This window comes from Sphaerulina musiva (assembly GCF_000320565.1).
Source record: "Sphaerulina musiva SO2202 unplaced genomic scaffold SEPMUscaffold_1, whole genome shotgun sequence".
Lineage (NCBI taxonomy): Eukaryota > Fungi > Ascomycota > Dothideomycetes > Mycosphaerellales > Mycosphaerellaceae > Sphaerulina > Sphaerulina musiva.
The window spans coordinates 1,794,858-1,808,530 of record NW_016017383.1 but is presented as its reverse complement, the minus strand read 5'-3'; the positions used below and the strand labels follow the sequence as shown (position 1 = coordinate 1,808,530).

The 13,673-nt window shown below is 51.4% G+C and overlaps 7 protein-coding genes across 7 annotated transcripts; 4 read left to right on the top strand and 3 right to left on the bottom strand.

Moving 5' to 3' along the window:
- Window positions 1–632: 632 nt before the first annotated feature.
- Window positions 633–2,111, bottom strand: SEPMUDRAFT_145947 (nicotinate phosphoribosyltransferase). Its single transcript, XM_016903360.1, has one exon. It carries the CDS (start codon window positions 2,067–2,069, stop codon window positions 855–857), a length of 1,215 nt encoding a protein of 404 aa, XP_016764914.1. The 5' UTR covers window positions 2,070–2,111; the 3' UTR covers window positions 633–854.
- A 714-nt stretch (window positions 2,112–2,825) lies between these two features.
- On the top strand, window positions 2,826–4,423 carry SEPMUDRAFT_145946 (Mpv17_PMP22-domain-containing protein). Its single transcript, XM_016903359.1, has 5 exons — window positions 2,826–3,003; window positions 3,062–3,531; window positions 3,588–4,062; window positions 4,128–4,234; window positions 4,310–4,423. Exons 1-3 carry the CDS (start codon window positions 2,984–2,986, stop codon window positions 3,665–3,667), a joined length of 570 nt encoding a protein of 189 aa, XP_016764912.1. The 5' UTR covers window positions 2,826–2,983; the 3' UTR covers window positions 3,668–4,062; window positions 4,128–4,234; window positions 4,310–4,423.
- On the bottom strand, window positions 3,888–4,360 carry SEPMUDRAFT_32833 (bola domain protein; the record flags this gene model as incomplete). Its single annotated transcript, XM_016908511.1, has 3 exons — window positions 3,888–4,062; window positions 4,128–4,234; window positions 4,310–4,360. The coding sequence occupies 3 exons, from the start codon at window positions 4,358–4,360 to the stop codon at window positions 3,888–3,890; spliced, it is 333 nt and encodes a 110-aa protein (XP_016764913.1).
- A 205-nt stretch (window positions 4,424–4,628) lies between the features above and the next one.
- Window positions 4,629–8,581, top strand: SEPMUDRAFT_145945 (cytochrome P450). Its single transcript, XM_016903358.1, has 4 exons — window positions 4,629–6,620; window positions 6,680–7,427; window positions 7,483–7,891; window positions 7,960–8,581. Exons 1-4 carry the CDS (start codon window positions 6,434–6,436, stop codon window positions 8,155–8,157), a joined length of 1,542 nt encoding a protein of 513 aa, XP_016764910.1. The 5' UTR covers window positions 4,629–6,433; the 3' UTR covers window positions 8,158–8,581.
- On the top strand, window positions 4,677–5,558 carry SEPMUDRAFT_36256 (uncharacterized protein; the record flags this gene model as incomplete). Its single annotated transcript, XM_016908633.1, has 1 exon — window positions 4,677–5,558. One exon carries the CDS (start codon window positions 4,677–4,679, stop codon window positions 5,556–5,558), a length of 882 nt encoding a protein of 293 aa, XP_016764911.1.
- An 820-nt stretch (window positions 8,582–9,401) lies between the features above and the next one.
- Window positions 9,402–11,437, top strand: SEPMUDRAFT_160184 (MFS general substrate transporter; the record flags this gene model as incomplete). Its single annotated transcript, XM_016907887.1, has 5 exons — window positions 9,402–9,564; window positions 9,659–9,703; window positions 9,791–10,174; window positions 10,243–10,998; window positions 11,175–11,437. The coding sequence occupies 5 exons, from the start codon at window positions 9,402–9,404 to the stop codon at window positions 11,435–11,437; spliced, it is 1,611 nt and encodes a 536-aa protein (XP_016764909.1).
- Window positions 11,438–11,546: 109 nt separating this feature from the next.
- SEPMUDRAFT_152915 (Met_10-domain-containing protein) lies at window positions 11,547–13,534 on the bottom strand (the record flags this gene model as incomplete). The annotated part of the gene is made up of 3 exons (XM_016907494.1): window positions 11,547–11,935; window positions 11,993–12,128; window positions 12,210–13,534. 2 exons carry the CDS (start codon window positions 13,532–13,534, stop codon window positions 12,068–12,070), a joined length of 1,386 nt encoding a protein of 461 aa, XP_016764908.1. The 3' UTR covers window positions 11,547–11,935; window positions 11,993–12,067.
- Between the last annotated feature and the right edge of the window lie 139 nt (window positions 13,535–13,673).

Sequence of the window (13,673 nt, the reverse complement as noted above, 5' to 3'; positions counted from 1 at the left end):
CTGGCAGCCACGGCTCTCACTTCTGAAGGACTATTTCAATGATGGATCGATCTCAGGCAATTGACGCTTGAACTTGAGCTTCTTGGGCGCACGAGCGCAAACTTCTCGCAGCGCTCGAGAATGGACGGCTTGTGATGTGCATGCAATGATGCAACTTGTACGAATAGAAATCGATGACGAGACACTGTTAGAGAGCGGAAGCCTTTGCTTTCCATTCTCACGGAGAAGAAGGGTACGCAATCAAGAAGAGAAAAATCGTGGGACCTGCTTGGTAGCATACATGACAGTCACAGAGTGGAGGCCTACCGAGCAGATACATTGCGTTAACGAGCAGAGAATGGGGGAGAGGTGTCATGGTCAACGGGATAGTATGCTATTACAGCTATACTGGTGGCCCGCCTCACCGAGTAGTGCGAGCAATAGGCTGCTCGGCCTCGTTTACAAACTTTTTTTGCAATGAAAGCCTTCGATATGTACTCAATGTGCCTTTTCCATGTCCTCTCCTGTCGCCGAAGATGACTTACTTCGCTTGCGGTTCCTTTCCAAGATCGAGATGGTCCACGTAACTTGGAGAGTACTTAGGTAGATCCAAGATGCTAAAATTGCATTCTTTTTCACGCGCGCTATTTGGGGGGGTATCTCGTCTATTCTATGATTGCTCAGTTCACATCACACTTGGTGATTTTTCTTTCTTTCCGCTTCCTTGTTCGGGCTCGTCTTTCTATTCACTTAGGCCGGCACCACGCAGGTTCAAATCCAGAAGACACCATGACTGTCAAGGTCAAGCTGGGGTCGTTCTCCGCTCCGATCTGGACCTGCGCCAGCGACTTTTCTGTCATGCAAGACGTAGACTTTTACTTATCCCAGCGATGTGCCTCGTCGCCATCCGCCCATGACTTGTCTGCATATCCTACTTGTTCCTTGACCAGCTTCACTAATTTGTCATCGCCCATGTTCTTGCCAACATCATCTGATAACTTGATTGCATTGTTGCCGCCAGCCTTGCTGACTTTGATCACAATGTTAAGGGGTACACTCTTCTCGTTAGTCCTGGGATTCCAAAAGTCGTTCGTGAAAAACGTGCCGACTCCGAACGATGCAGTGAGGCCAGCCTTTTCGGTGGCCTGCTTGTACTCAATAGCTCTCTCAACATTCAAGCTGTCCGAGAAAACAATCGTCTTCTTATCCTTGATGCCTTGACTATCATAGAACGTGCGCATCATTTCGATGAATTTTAGAGGATCTCCAGAGTCCTGTCTCACTCCAGTAAAGATCTCAGCATATGTAGGGTTACCCCTTGTCGCGTCAGATATGTGACCACTGGTCGGCGCCGGCTTCGAAAAAGCTTTTAGGAAGGCGGGAGTTCCAAAAGTGTCCGTCAGGGCAATGCTCAGCACGCCGCGGCCAAAAGTACCTGTCCAATATTGGAGTGCGTGCTCATTCGCGTTTGCATAATCTTGAGTCACAGCTGCAATGCCCATGAACCACTCATGCGCAACCGTCCCGATCGGGTTCAGGCCGTACCGCATAGCAAGGTGAACATTTGACGTGCCAGTGAGGGCACCCTTCCATTCCTTGCCATGAGACTCCTTCTTGGCCTCCAGAAGTCCTTGAATTACCAGATCATGTGTCTTGTAGTCTCTGCGTCGCCGACTCCCAAACTCGCTGAACACACAGCCCGCCTCAAGTAGCTGCAAACCCTTGTGTTTCGCCTTTTCTCTTTGCCCTTCATGCGTCCAGTCACGCTCGACAAACTTGAAGTATGCTTCGGACGTGAGGGCCAGCAGCGGAATCTCGTACAGAATAGTCTCTTTCCACCCTCCATGCACAGCGAGACTCACATCGCCCAAGGTTGTAGGAGTCTCGCTGTTTTCGACAAGAGGGGTAAAGCTGGCCGTGACTTGCTCTTTCGGGCGCAGAGTAAATGTCTGCAGATAGTCAAGATACTCCGCCGTGAGATATGGGCATGTCTTCCGGAGCCACTCGAGCTCGTCGTGGGTGACCTTCACATTCTCCAGCTTGTCAATCTGCAACGATAGCCAATCGAAGGCCTCTCTCGACAGGCGCATATGGGGCGTGCGATTCGTGAAGCGATATTCGACCAGGACATCGGGGAAGTATTTGAGTACAGCGCATTGCATTGTCAGCTTGTACAAGTCCGTGTCGAGCAGCGAATCGATGCCATCGGGGCGTTCCATGCTGCCACGTCGCGGAGCAGAGCGGACCAGGGCGGTGATGTCGTGGGGCTGATCGGGCGGGCGTATAGGTGAAGGCGGTAGAGGCAGAGGAGAGGGAGAGGAGAGGGCGGGTGGAAGATGATGGCTTGCGGGAGTCGGAGTGGGGCGTTATGGAAGCGGACATACGATCCAGATGGACGGAGGGTACGCGACTATGGACGTCAACTGACAATGGAAGCCTCTCTGGCACAGGGCCATGATGAGTAAAAGTATACTGTACGGCACGGCACGGCACGATACGGCTGTCGTGGGACGGTCCACGTCGGAGAGACCAAAAGCATATATGTACCTGTGCTAGGAGGTACTACCTCCTAATTCATCGACCGGAGCGGAATAATGTGTCAGTCTGTTGTAGTAGGCCGCAAGCTTCATGTATTACCTCAGTTCTGGTACATACCTGAGATGTGGGGTGAGGCTTGAGCAATCGGAGTTTATGTTATCGACCGTGTGAAACAGGGGTCTCAACGCTAATGCTGAAAGCTATGACGATTTTCTCCATTTGATCCCTGCAGAACGAGACAGGAAAGAGCTCCCCAAACAAAAAGTCCACTTTAAAACGCGGCAACTGCTAAACTCGAGGCTGCAGAACGCGCTTTCCGCCTCTCCTTCCTGTACACAGACGCGCAACAAGCACCGCCGTCCTCCTCTCATTGTCATCTCGACAACCAACTCGGCCGTATCCATCACCCGCACACCGCTCCTCCATCAACAGCGGCAGAGCGCATCTCAAGCACACAGCTTCCATCATGGCCGCTGCTCTGCGATGGTATGAGCAATGCGTTGCTTGTCCTGACTGATACTGGAACTAAAGACAATTTCTACAGGTACCAGGCTAAGCTGGCCTCCAGTCCGCTCCTCACCCAGTCCGTCACCACCGCGGTGCTCTTCGCAACTGGCGACACAATGGCTCAACAGCTGGTCGAGAAGAAGGGATTGCAGAACCAAGACTTCGCGCGCTCGGGTCGCATGGCCCTCTACGGAGGCGCTGTCTTCGGTCCAGCAGCTACCAAGTGGTTCGGCTTCCTTCAGAAAAAGGTGGTCATTCCTGGCAAGCCAAACCTCGAAATTGCGGCTCGAGTCGCTACGGATCAGACTGTGTTTGCTAGTACCAACCTGTTCGTATTCCTGTCGAGTATGGCTATCATGGAGGGCACGAGCCCCAAGGACAAGCTGGACAGCACATACTTCAATGCCCTGAAGAGCAACTGGATGATCTGGCCGATCGTGCAATTCACGAACTTCAAGTTTGTGCCACTTCAGCATCGGGTATTGTTGGTCAACGTGGTTTCGCTGGGTAGGTCACAGGTTCACGAGAAGAGCAGAAGACGTATACTGACCCCTCTGCGATAGGTTGGAACTGCTACCTCTCGTTCCTCAACAGTCAACCAGGCGGAGCCCACGACAGGGACGGCGGTGAACTGCCTCCGTGAGCAATGGGATGGACATTGGGACGGAACCTATGACAGACGCAATCGGGAGACGGAGCAGCCCACGCTGTATTCATCTAATCGATATTGCGTACACCTGCGGCATACCGGGCGAATTATGCCACACTGATGCCGCACAACATCACTCGATTCAGCATAGAGAGAACCTGGCTACGCGCGCGTAGCCAATGGGACGACGAATGTAATTTTACACTGCTTCTCATCACGAAGCGGCTTGTTTCGCTTTCATTTGGGCCTCTTCATCCGATGTCCTCGTCGTCAGTTGTAATGCGTGGATGCCGCCCTCCGCTGCCATTTCGTCTTTGAATAGGTGATAGACCATTCGGTGACGTGCTGGCTGCATCTTGCCCTTGAAGGCATCGGATGTTACAGAAACTCTGAACAAACCGTGAGCACTCACTCGTACCTAGCTTACAGCCCTAGCATCCACGACATGCCTCACCTGAAATGCGTCTCCCTTGAAGTGCTCCCTTTCATAGCGTTGTGATGTGCGTGCTTGTGTGAGTCGTTGTGAATCTCCAACGTGATAGGTTGGAAAGTCTCTGTGACCTAGGTATACGAGTATAAGTACGGAGGAATCATAGCGCGATGGCAAACAGGGCCGATAGCACGTCAAAGGCTCACCTTTCGCCTGATGGCATCTTCCATGGGTGTCTGTGACGGTGCGGAAGCCATGCTTCTGCTTCGGGGGTGCTGCAAGGCTGTGCGTAATGTACGGCGAAACATGAGGGTTGAGATGGTGTACATTGAACCAAGGATGCTTGCAGTGGAGCGTACTCGGAGTCGGATTCACGTTCACTTGTCTCCGCGCGCCGGGAGCGCGGGCCTTGCCGCACCTGCGCTTTCGACTTTCGAGGAGCTGCATGTGATGACATAGAACGAAAGCTGCTTCAACAACTAATGAACCTCAGGCATCCCTGCTCCGTGGCTGGTCCACATCGCAGTCAATCGCAATAGCTGGACCGTGGCCAGACGTCGACCACGAGCCATTATGGCACCGATTCGCCGCTATCTCCGCATCACCAAATTCTCGGTCCTCGAGGTGCGAATCTATCTGCACACGCCCTCCGACGCGGCATGGCTGCTCTCCTCGCGCGATAACGTCCTGGACAGAGTCATCCAGGAAGTACGTCCGAAAGTGCTCCCAAAGCTGCGCGAGGAAAATCAGAATGCAAAGTTGAAGTCCAAGGGCAAAAAGAAGCGAGGCATCAAAGACGTGGCGAGTCAGGACGACTTTGAGGTCTCCATCTTTTTGAAGGAAACGAGCACGAGACACAGTCTTTTAACAAAAAGGAAGGAGTTCAGTAGCAAGCCCAAGTTACGATCGAACGGCAAAGGTCTCACGGGATGGCTGGAAGGGAACAAGAAGGAGGATGCAATTGATCTGGAGGAGGGGAATGAGATGCCGCAGATTCTCCGAGACGAAGGCGAGGGAGATGTTGTAGAAATGCAGGACATTCCAGAGGCTGACAGCACAAGGACTGGCAGAAAGAGACGGTCTGGCGAAATCGAAGGGCAGGATGCAGATGATGCGCTCTTTGTGTCCTCAAGTGACGAGGAATTCTTTGCGACGCAGCGCGCGCAGCCATCCAGGAAAAGACAGAGATCACGCCAGGCTGAGATCGAGCAGCTCGAAGATGATGATGATGATGAGCAGAGAGATGACAAGAAGAAGTTTGCGCTCAACACGAACTTCGATGGGTTTAGCATATATGGAAGAATTCTATGCTTGATTGTTACGAGGAAGGGCAGAAAGGAAGCCTTGACGAGTGCCTTGCACGATGCTCAGCCTGCGGGCGGTAGCCAAATGATGGAGAATTTCATCGCTACGCAAGTTGCGAGAGAGGCTGGCTTGAGCGAAGAGGACGATTGATGACAGCCGCGCTCCCCGTGACGACGATCATGAATTGGAGACCGCATCGCTATGTCCGAAATCTACATGGGATTCGTGCGAACCACAACGAGCCCGTGCCGAGATGGATACCGGAAGAAATACGCCCCAAAAATACAACCACTCGGATGCATGCCGAGAGCTGGTTCACAAACAGTACCATGTGGGATTGTGGGTGAGCGACATCTCACACACACCGTTCACACGTACGCCGGTGAGGGATCCTTGCGATGGTTTCATAGAACTTGGATGACCCAGCCAACACGAATGCGTCGCCAAGTCATACCAAGCTGCCACATGCCTTAGCCGAGTAAGCGACTAAGCGCCACCCTTGGTCCCATGAGCGCGGCCCGCCAAACCCCACCAAAAGTTCAAACTCAGTTTTGTCTCATCCTCAGACTCATCACAGTCAGACACGAGTTACAACTGCCGAAAATGGCCAAGCACTTGTGTGCAACAAGTCTACAAAGTACACGACTACACGACTACACGTCTGCGTTGCTCATCAACAACAAGTCTCATCATGAGGGGCCTTATTATGGCCCATGCCAACCCAGCGCCACCATGAACCTTGCTGCCTCTCCCTGACCGGCATTGTGCGGAGCTCATGTGCCACGTACGTAACTCATAGGGCGAATAATAATACCTGTTTGCTGAAGCCAACAAGACGATGATGGACCACTACGGTCGCAGATATTACTGCAGTGCCTCCTTGAAGTCCTTATCAGTGTTACTATACTAATAAATAGGTACCTAACAACTGATGTTGCTGTGAGCGCCCACCTAAAATTCATCTTTCATCACCCAGTCTCATCGCCTTTTCCATCATCTGCCCACCAGAACTGCAGCGATAGAGAATGGCTGTCGTCAGTCGAGGGGAGAGCGGAGAGCCAGCTATCCTGCTCGTATACAGGCTCGTACGAGCGTACTGGGCTCTGGCTGTACCACTGGTGTTTGTGCTTCGATTTCTGTACTACAAATACGCATCTCCTCTGCGAAAATATCCTGGGCCTCTTCTTGCCTCGGGCAGTCGCGCCTGGAAAGGTAAACGAGATTCTTTCCTGAAGTTGATGTTTGCATCATTGTCGCTGATTCCCTTGAAGTCTGGAGCACATGGTCCGGGCACACCGAGTTGGATCACATCGATATACACAGACGGTATGGTCCCGTCGTGCGAATTGCCCCAGATGAACTCAGCTTCGCATCGCCTTATGCGGCCAAAGAAGTGCTCGCAGCCGGGAAAGGCTTCCACAAGACAGACTTCTATGGCGTCTTCCCCCCTCCAGAGAATCCTGATATTTTCACGGAGACCAGAGAGGAGGTTCATGCGGTGAAGAAGCGGTATGCCTCTAACCCATATTCCATGGCTACGATGCACACCATGACCCATTACATCGAGGACACCGAACGTCTGCTCCTGGCGAAGTTGGATAGCATGTGCCAACGAAGTGACCAATACTGCGATCTGGGCAACACACTACACTACTACGCTTTCGACGTTCTTGGGGAGATTGCCTTTTCCCGCAAGTTTGGATTTCTCGAAGCTGGAGAGGATCTGGAAAAAGCCATCAAAACGATTGATGATATGCAATGGTACGATGGTATCATTGGCCAAATCCCGGAGTGGGACTTTGTCTTCCGACGCAATCCCCTGTGGAAATATGTGCCGTCTTTGAGCACCAGCAACTTCCTGATCACACGTATGGCGCTGGAAGAGATAGACAAGCGGAACTCTCTCGGCAGCAAGGAGATTGAGCGCAAAGACCTCCTTTCCCAGCTGTTCGCAGCGCACGAAAAGGCGCCAGAAGCGTTTGGGCAAGGCGATGTGTTTGCAGTCGCACACGGAGCAATGTGGGTAGCGAGCGCATGGGTTCGACTTGGGTATCTCGGGCTAACCTGTGTTCAGTTTCGCTGGTTCTGACTCTACTGCTTCCACTATGCAGAGCTTTAGCTATCACGTCCTTCGTGATGCCGCGATATATGCTAATCTGAAGAAAGAGCTCGATGATGCCACTGCATCGGGCAAGCTCTCTGAAATGCCGCAATGGTCGGAAGTACAAGCTCTGCCGTATTTCCAGGCATGTCTCAAGGAAGCCATGCGACTGCGTCCTGCCGTCGGCTTAAACATTTGCAGACTTGTACCCCCAGAAGGCGCTGAACTCGATGGCCATAAAATCCCAGGAGGGACGAGGGTGGCTCTCAATGGTTGGGTGCTTCATCGATGGCAACCAATCTTCGGTCAAGATGCCGATGTGTTCCGTCCGGAGAGATGGATCGAGGGAGACGCGAAGACGATGGAGCGATACATGTTCCAGGTGAGTAGTGCTCGCTCGTCCTATCTACCTCAGGTACGATATTGTTGTTGTGCTCACTATAGACTCAGTTTGGTGGTGGAGCTCATCTCTGCATTGGCAAGAACTTGGCATTGCTTGAGATGAACAAGACATTGCCACTGCTGTTCCGCGACTACAACTTCGAGCTTCTGAGACCCAACGAGGAGCTGAAGTACCACTCGACCTTTTTCGTGGTCCACGAAGGACTGGAAGTGCGCGTCTCGAAGCGAGGAAAGGCTTCGTCCTGAGCGGACTCTCTCCCTCTCTCTCTCATCTGCAACACACGTCGGTGGCGCACACTTTCTGCGTGCAGCACCATCATCTCCGCAGCGAGGTTCATTGGATGAGGCGGTATGTAAAGCAGCAGCAGCAGCAGCAGCAGATCCCAGTTACGCAACGCAGCACACACACACACCCGTACTGGAGTTCTCTCTCTCTCTCTCGTACGAAGCGAGCGAAGGTTTTCCGATGCGGCTCAGTGGATTCCGTCTCCACCGATACTAGTAGCTACTATTGTCAATTGACACTCCTTCGGCAAATGTTGTGTAATTCGAAACGACGCGGTACAGACATGCATCAGGTACATACACCTTATCTTCACACCTCCTCTTGCGAGCACGCACCTTTGCCCCCCACAGACCGACAGACCGACAGTCGAAAGCGTGTTTGTGCATATACCACATGTCTCGGGAGAAGCGATCTGCGCGCGTTTTTGTCTACATCGAGCTGGTCGCGGAGAAAGGTGGACGGAGAACGGCATTTGGCAGATTTACTTTTGGACCCAAACACAGCTTCTGGCCCGGGGCAAGCAGTTCGGCTATGTGGGTTCTGTTACTTTACAAAGTGGAGCCATCTTGAGAGAGCTTGCGCTCCGATCGTCATTTATTGAGGTCGTTTTGCATTAGGCTAAGGTAGGGTACATGAATGCAATCCGCTGGCATCACTTCCATAGGTAGGTAAGGTTCCTTATTCGGTCTGCTGTTGATAATGTACGTGACGGCGGCACTATCTGATTCTCTGAGCGCGTATCTTTTGTTTTTCTTCTCTTTTCTTGGGGACTCCTCTTCTTCTTCTTCACTTCCGTCTGCTCACTGTGCTTATACCAGCGCTGTCTGGGCTCTATACAGTGTTGCTTTATCGATATCCTCACCAGTTTTTCCCCCACAACGAGGGAGTACTCGGGCCATTCGTACATGTCAGCGGAAAGGTCAAAGTCTTCCAGGATCCATCGAATGAGCAGATCAGAAGATAAAGTGTTAGCTGGAAAACATACCTACCTAACCGTTTGGTTTGTCGAGACAGGAAGGCCCTGAGAACCAATTGAACAGTACTCCAGCATATATACCTACCTACCTTAAGATTGCACATTTAGGAGGTATAGTCCAAAACGAGCAGCAACATGGCGACACCACCTTCATATGCCGAGGGAAAGCATGATTTCGCTCTTGATCATCCCACGCAGCAAGATCACACGCCTGAAATCTCGCAAGACATGGTTGCAAGCTCAGATCTCGAAATCGGGCAGCGAGCAACAAATACCAGTCTGGGCCAAGTGGCACATCTACCACAAGAACACCAGGACTATCTTATCCGCCGCCATGGCACCCTCGATCTCGACCCGGTTCCTTCTGCGGATCCGGCAGATCCGTATAATTGTTTGTCTATCTGACCCTTTTCCAAGAGGATGATGAGTGATGCTCGAGCACATGGGAGAGAGAGAGAGAGAGAGCTCCACTAACACATCCACAGGGCCAGAATGGAAGAAACTTTCGAATCTCATGTGTGTGGCATTTCGTAAGCAGTAGTCCCCTTCCCATCAGCCCAGTCCCAGTGGAGGCACAGATCTTACTGACAGAATTCGATCCGATTGCATCCATCTAGACGCCATGATAAGCCACTTCATTGCCGCAGCCATCATCCCCGCATATGAAAATATCGCCGAGGACTTTAGCATCTCCATCACCAAGGCGTCGTACTTGACGTCGTTGCAAATTGCAATTGTGGGATTTGCGCCACTGTTCTGGAAGCCGATTTCGAATCGTTATGGTCGGAGACCAGTATGGCTGATCAGTACGCTGGGATCCGCACTCTTGAACGTCGGCTGTGCCTTCTCCGACAGTTATTCCACCATGGCAGTATGTCGAGCATTTGCGGCATTCTTCATCAGCCCTCCCGTGGGCATCGGCAGTGGTGTTGTCACGGAGACGTACTTTAAAAAGCAACGAGGGCAGTTTATGGGACTGTGGACTTTGCTCCTCACTCTCGGTTAGTGGCGATTCATCGAGAAATTCTGTCTTGTGTCGACGATATCTATGCTGATGAATCCATCTCAGGTCCACCTCTCGGACCATTCGTCATGGGTTTCGTGGTGACCCAGACAGGAAACTACCGATGGATCTACCGCGTGCTCGCCATCATCAACGGCGTCCAATTCCTCTTCGCTCTCTTCCTCCAACCGGAAACTCTGTATATTCGCAAAGGAGTCCAACACGTCGGATCGGCGTTTAAGCAAGAATACCTCACCTTTGGCCGTCTTGACCCCAAACCGCTCAAAATGTACGAATTCATCCAACCGCTCAGTCTATTCAAGTATCCCTCCATCTTGATCCCCACGATTGCATATTCCATGGTCTTTGGCTTCTGCAGTGTGCTCCTCACAGTGGAAATCCCACAACTCTTCATCCCCAAATTCGGCTTCAACGCGCAACAGATCGGTCTCCAATTCCTCGGCATCATCATCGGAAGTCTCATTGGCGAACAAATCGGCGGCCGACTGAGTGATTTCTGGATGCATCGCAAAGCCAAGCAAATGGCATATCACGCACCTCCTCCTCCCGAACATCGTCTGTGGCTCTCATACTTTGGTTTCGTGCTTGCCATGGTCGGTCTCATCGTCTTTGGCGTGAGATTTCAACAACTCCCTGCACACCAATACGACGTTTCGCCCATTGTCGGAATCGCCATTTCTGCCGTGGGAAATCAAATTGTCACGACTGTATCGACGACGTATGCTATTGATTGTCATTTCGAACACAGTGCCAGTATTGGCATCTTTATCAACGTGATTCGATCCACGTGGGCTTTCATCGGTAAGTCTGCTGCTGCTGAGGAGGGAGAAAGAATCAACCCATCCCTACCCCACCCCTATCCCATCCCATGCCACTGCGACGGGACACACACACACAAAATCTTTTACAACTTTTTTTTCTCTTCAGCGGGCGATGGAACTAAACAACAAGTCTTATCTCTGACACACATACAACAGGTCCCTTCTGGTATCCTAGCATGTTATCCTCGCTCGGAGGATCCGGTTCAGGCGGACTGATGGCGGGTCTGATTTTCCTTTTCAGCATCATCCCCATGGCGATTGTGCAATGGAAAGGAAAGCAATGGAGAAGAAGCACACAAGGGAAAATTTCGAGTCCTCTTCCCCAATCCCAATCATCATCATCGGAACCTGCTGCTGCTGCTGCTGCGGAGAAGGATTTTATCATGAGAAATGAAGAGACGAAGAAGGAGGGGCTATGAAATCTCCTTTTTTTTCTTTCTTTTTTTCTCTGTTTTCTTCCTTGGCTTGCCTTAGAATAATGACGACGAATTTATGAAGTACCGCTCAATCTAAAAACTATATTGTCGGCATTATCATCATCTATCATCATTATCGTACCATATCCGAGTATTCTTCTAGGTGGGTAGTCTTAAATCTATTCGTACGGGCCCTTTCCTTGGCTTTTGTTTTCACCCCTGATTCATCAATTTGAGGGAATTATTATCTTTTGGTGGGCAAGGTTGATGATAAGGTAGATTAGGAGTGCTACATTTCTTCCATGGGACAGGTGGGTGAGTGAGGCTGTGTGAGCTAGAGAGAAAGAAACCGCGATCGTAGCTTTGGGCTGGTCCTCGTACAGTCGTGGGTGCGCGTGTTTGGGGTCTGGACACTCTACACTCTATAGCTGCAGATGGATTGTCCAGCTGGGGGAGGGGGGTTCTTTTTGCTCTTGGGGCGCTAGGGCTTGGATTCGAGTTCTGATAGAAGTTAGTTGGGCTCAATCGAAGCAGATACCTGTTCCTAGGTATACACACATGCTTTTTGCACATCTCGAACGACAAGATCTGCAGGTAGTGGGTGATAAGAGGCTAGGTAAGGTATTTTGTTGTTCAGGTGAGTACACTTGGCTCCCGGAAGGCGACTTCCTCTGGTAGACGGAAGCTGGCACAACTACACATACAAGTCAGCATATACATGATTTCTTCTTTTATAAAGTGTCCGAAACTTTTTGTTTTCTTATTATTCACGTACAACATGCGCTTCTTAGGGGCGACATCTCGGACATCATGGATTTCTACATGTCCATCTTCCAGCTTGCCGGGTTTCATTTCCGTACCGAGCTGTCGTGAGACTTCTGCTGCGATCTCGATGCTTTCTTTGACATTGTCGTCACTCTTGGTACTGAAGCAGTAGACGTGAATCGATGGCATCTTGAGAGCTGGCCCGAGCCGTCGACGCAGTGGCTCGGGGTATAATCCGATGAAACTCGGCAGGAACGTAATGGCCGTGGCTGGAAGATTCATTACAAAGTGCTGAAAGGTTAGTGGTTGACGGAGAGTTTTGACGACTTCGGGCTTTGCGTCCGCGTTTTTCCTCGAAGGACGTGTCTTGATTTGCACGCTGTGCTCAGTCTCGGATATCTTTTCGACGGCGCTGCGGATGAATGTCCTACCGTCCTCATTGAACGGCTGGACGTACTCGTGTACTTTGTTGCGGGATATGGCATCCCGTAGACTCTCATAGCTGTCCGGATTGAGGTCGTTCGCCCATGTGAAGACCCTTTTCTTTCCAGCAGGCACGGCGAATGGTCCAATGCCAGCCATGACATCGCACACAGCTTCGCCTTCGTTGAAGGTCGCAACTAGGCGTCGATGCTCGGTGTTGAGCCTGCTGTTCCAGTACACTTTACTGTAATCAAACTTGAATATGCAATCCTCCTCTGAAACGGTGACATTCATGTCCTCCGGTCCAGCTAGGACCTCATACTGAAAGGTTCGATATTCGCTCTCTTCGCCTACATCGTCGATTTTGTTGATGACGGTGCGTACGCCGGAATTCTTGTCCACTAGCACCTCGGCGATCATGTATTTGTACTTGAGATACTGGTCCCGCAGATTCAGATGAGCAACATGTCCGACCTGCGTGAAGCCCGACGGAATCTCCCCTTGTTCGTCTTCGGGAAGCACCGCAGAGATGATGTCGTGGTAGGTCCAGTACGAGTAGTCTAGCTTCAGTTGGAATGGCACGACTGCGATCAAGCCCTGGTCGGCTAGCTGGGCCACGGTGGCAGAGTGCGGAATAACGTTGTCTCCGGAATTCTCGTCCGATTCGGGTCGTAAAAGGATGCATTTTCTTCCCGTCTGTGCTTGAATAGGATCCGGATCGGGGTGCACGCTTCCCATGCGTTCCCTCACCAGAACATCCTTGCTGCTTTCCAAGGCTTTTCGAATCTTGAAGATGTTTTTGTTGTCGAAGACTCGCGCGGCCCGCAAGTTGATGGTGCGTTGGAAGAATGACCGATCCAGTGTTTGCATCAAGCGGTTGGCGGGCGGGCGCCACATGTCTTCTGCAGCCATGGAGTGTAGGAAAAAGAGTTGGATATGTGGTCGAAGAGAGAGAGTCATTCACGTATATGAAATAAGAAATTAAATAAGGTTGGTGCCGCCCGCAAGGTTGTGCCTGCAGCAGCAGCGCGTCCCTACGTTTGAGACATGA

Excerpts from the sequence above, each read along its gene's own strand:
- SEPMUDRAFT_145947 (XM_016903360.1), bottom strand. The coding sequence starts at position 2,069 with ATGCGCCTGTCGAGAGAGGCCTTCGATTGGCTATCGTTGCAGATTGAC.
- SEPMUDRAFT_145946 (XM_016903359.1), top strand. The coding sequence starts at position 2,984 with ATGGCCGCTGCTCTGCGATG. Across the intron at positions 3,004-3,061 it reads ATGGCCGCTGCTCTGCGATG|GTACCAGGCTAAGCTGGCCT; the intron begins GTATGAGCAATG and ends CAATTTCTACAG. Across the intron at positions 3,532-3,587 it reads GGTCAACGTGGTTTCGCTGG|GTTGGAACTGCTACCTCTCG; the intron begins GTAGGTCACAGG and ends CCTCTGCGATAG.
- SEPMUDRAFT_145945 (XM_016903358.1), top strand. The coding sequence starts at position 6,434 with ATGGCTGTCGTCAGTCGAGGGGAGAGCGGAGAGCCAGCTATCCTGCTC. Across the intron at positions 6,621-6,679 it reads GGGCAGTCGCGCCTGGAAAG|TCTGGAGCACATGGTCCGGG; the intron begins GTAAACGAGATT and ends ATTCCCTTGAAG. Across the intron at positions 7,428-7,482 it reads GCAGTCGCACACGGAGCAAT|TTTCGCTGGTTCTGACTCTA; the intron begins GTGGGTAGCGAG and ends ACCTGTGTTCAG.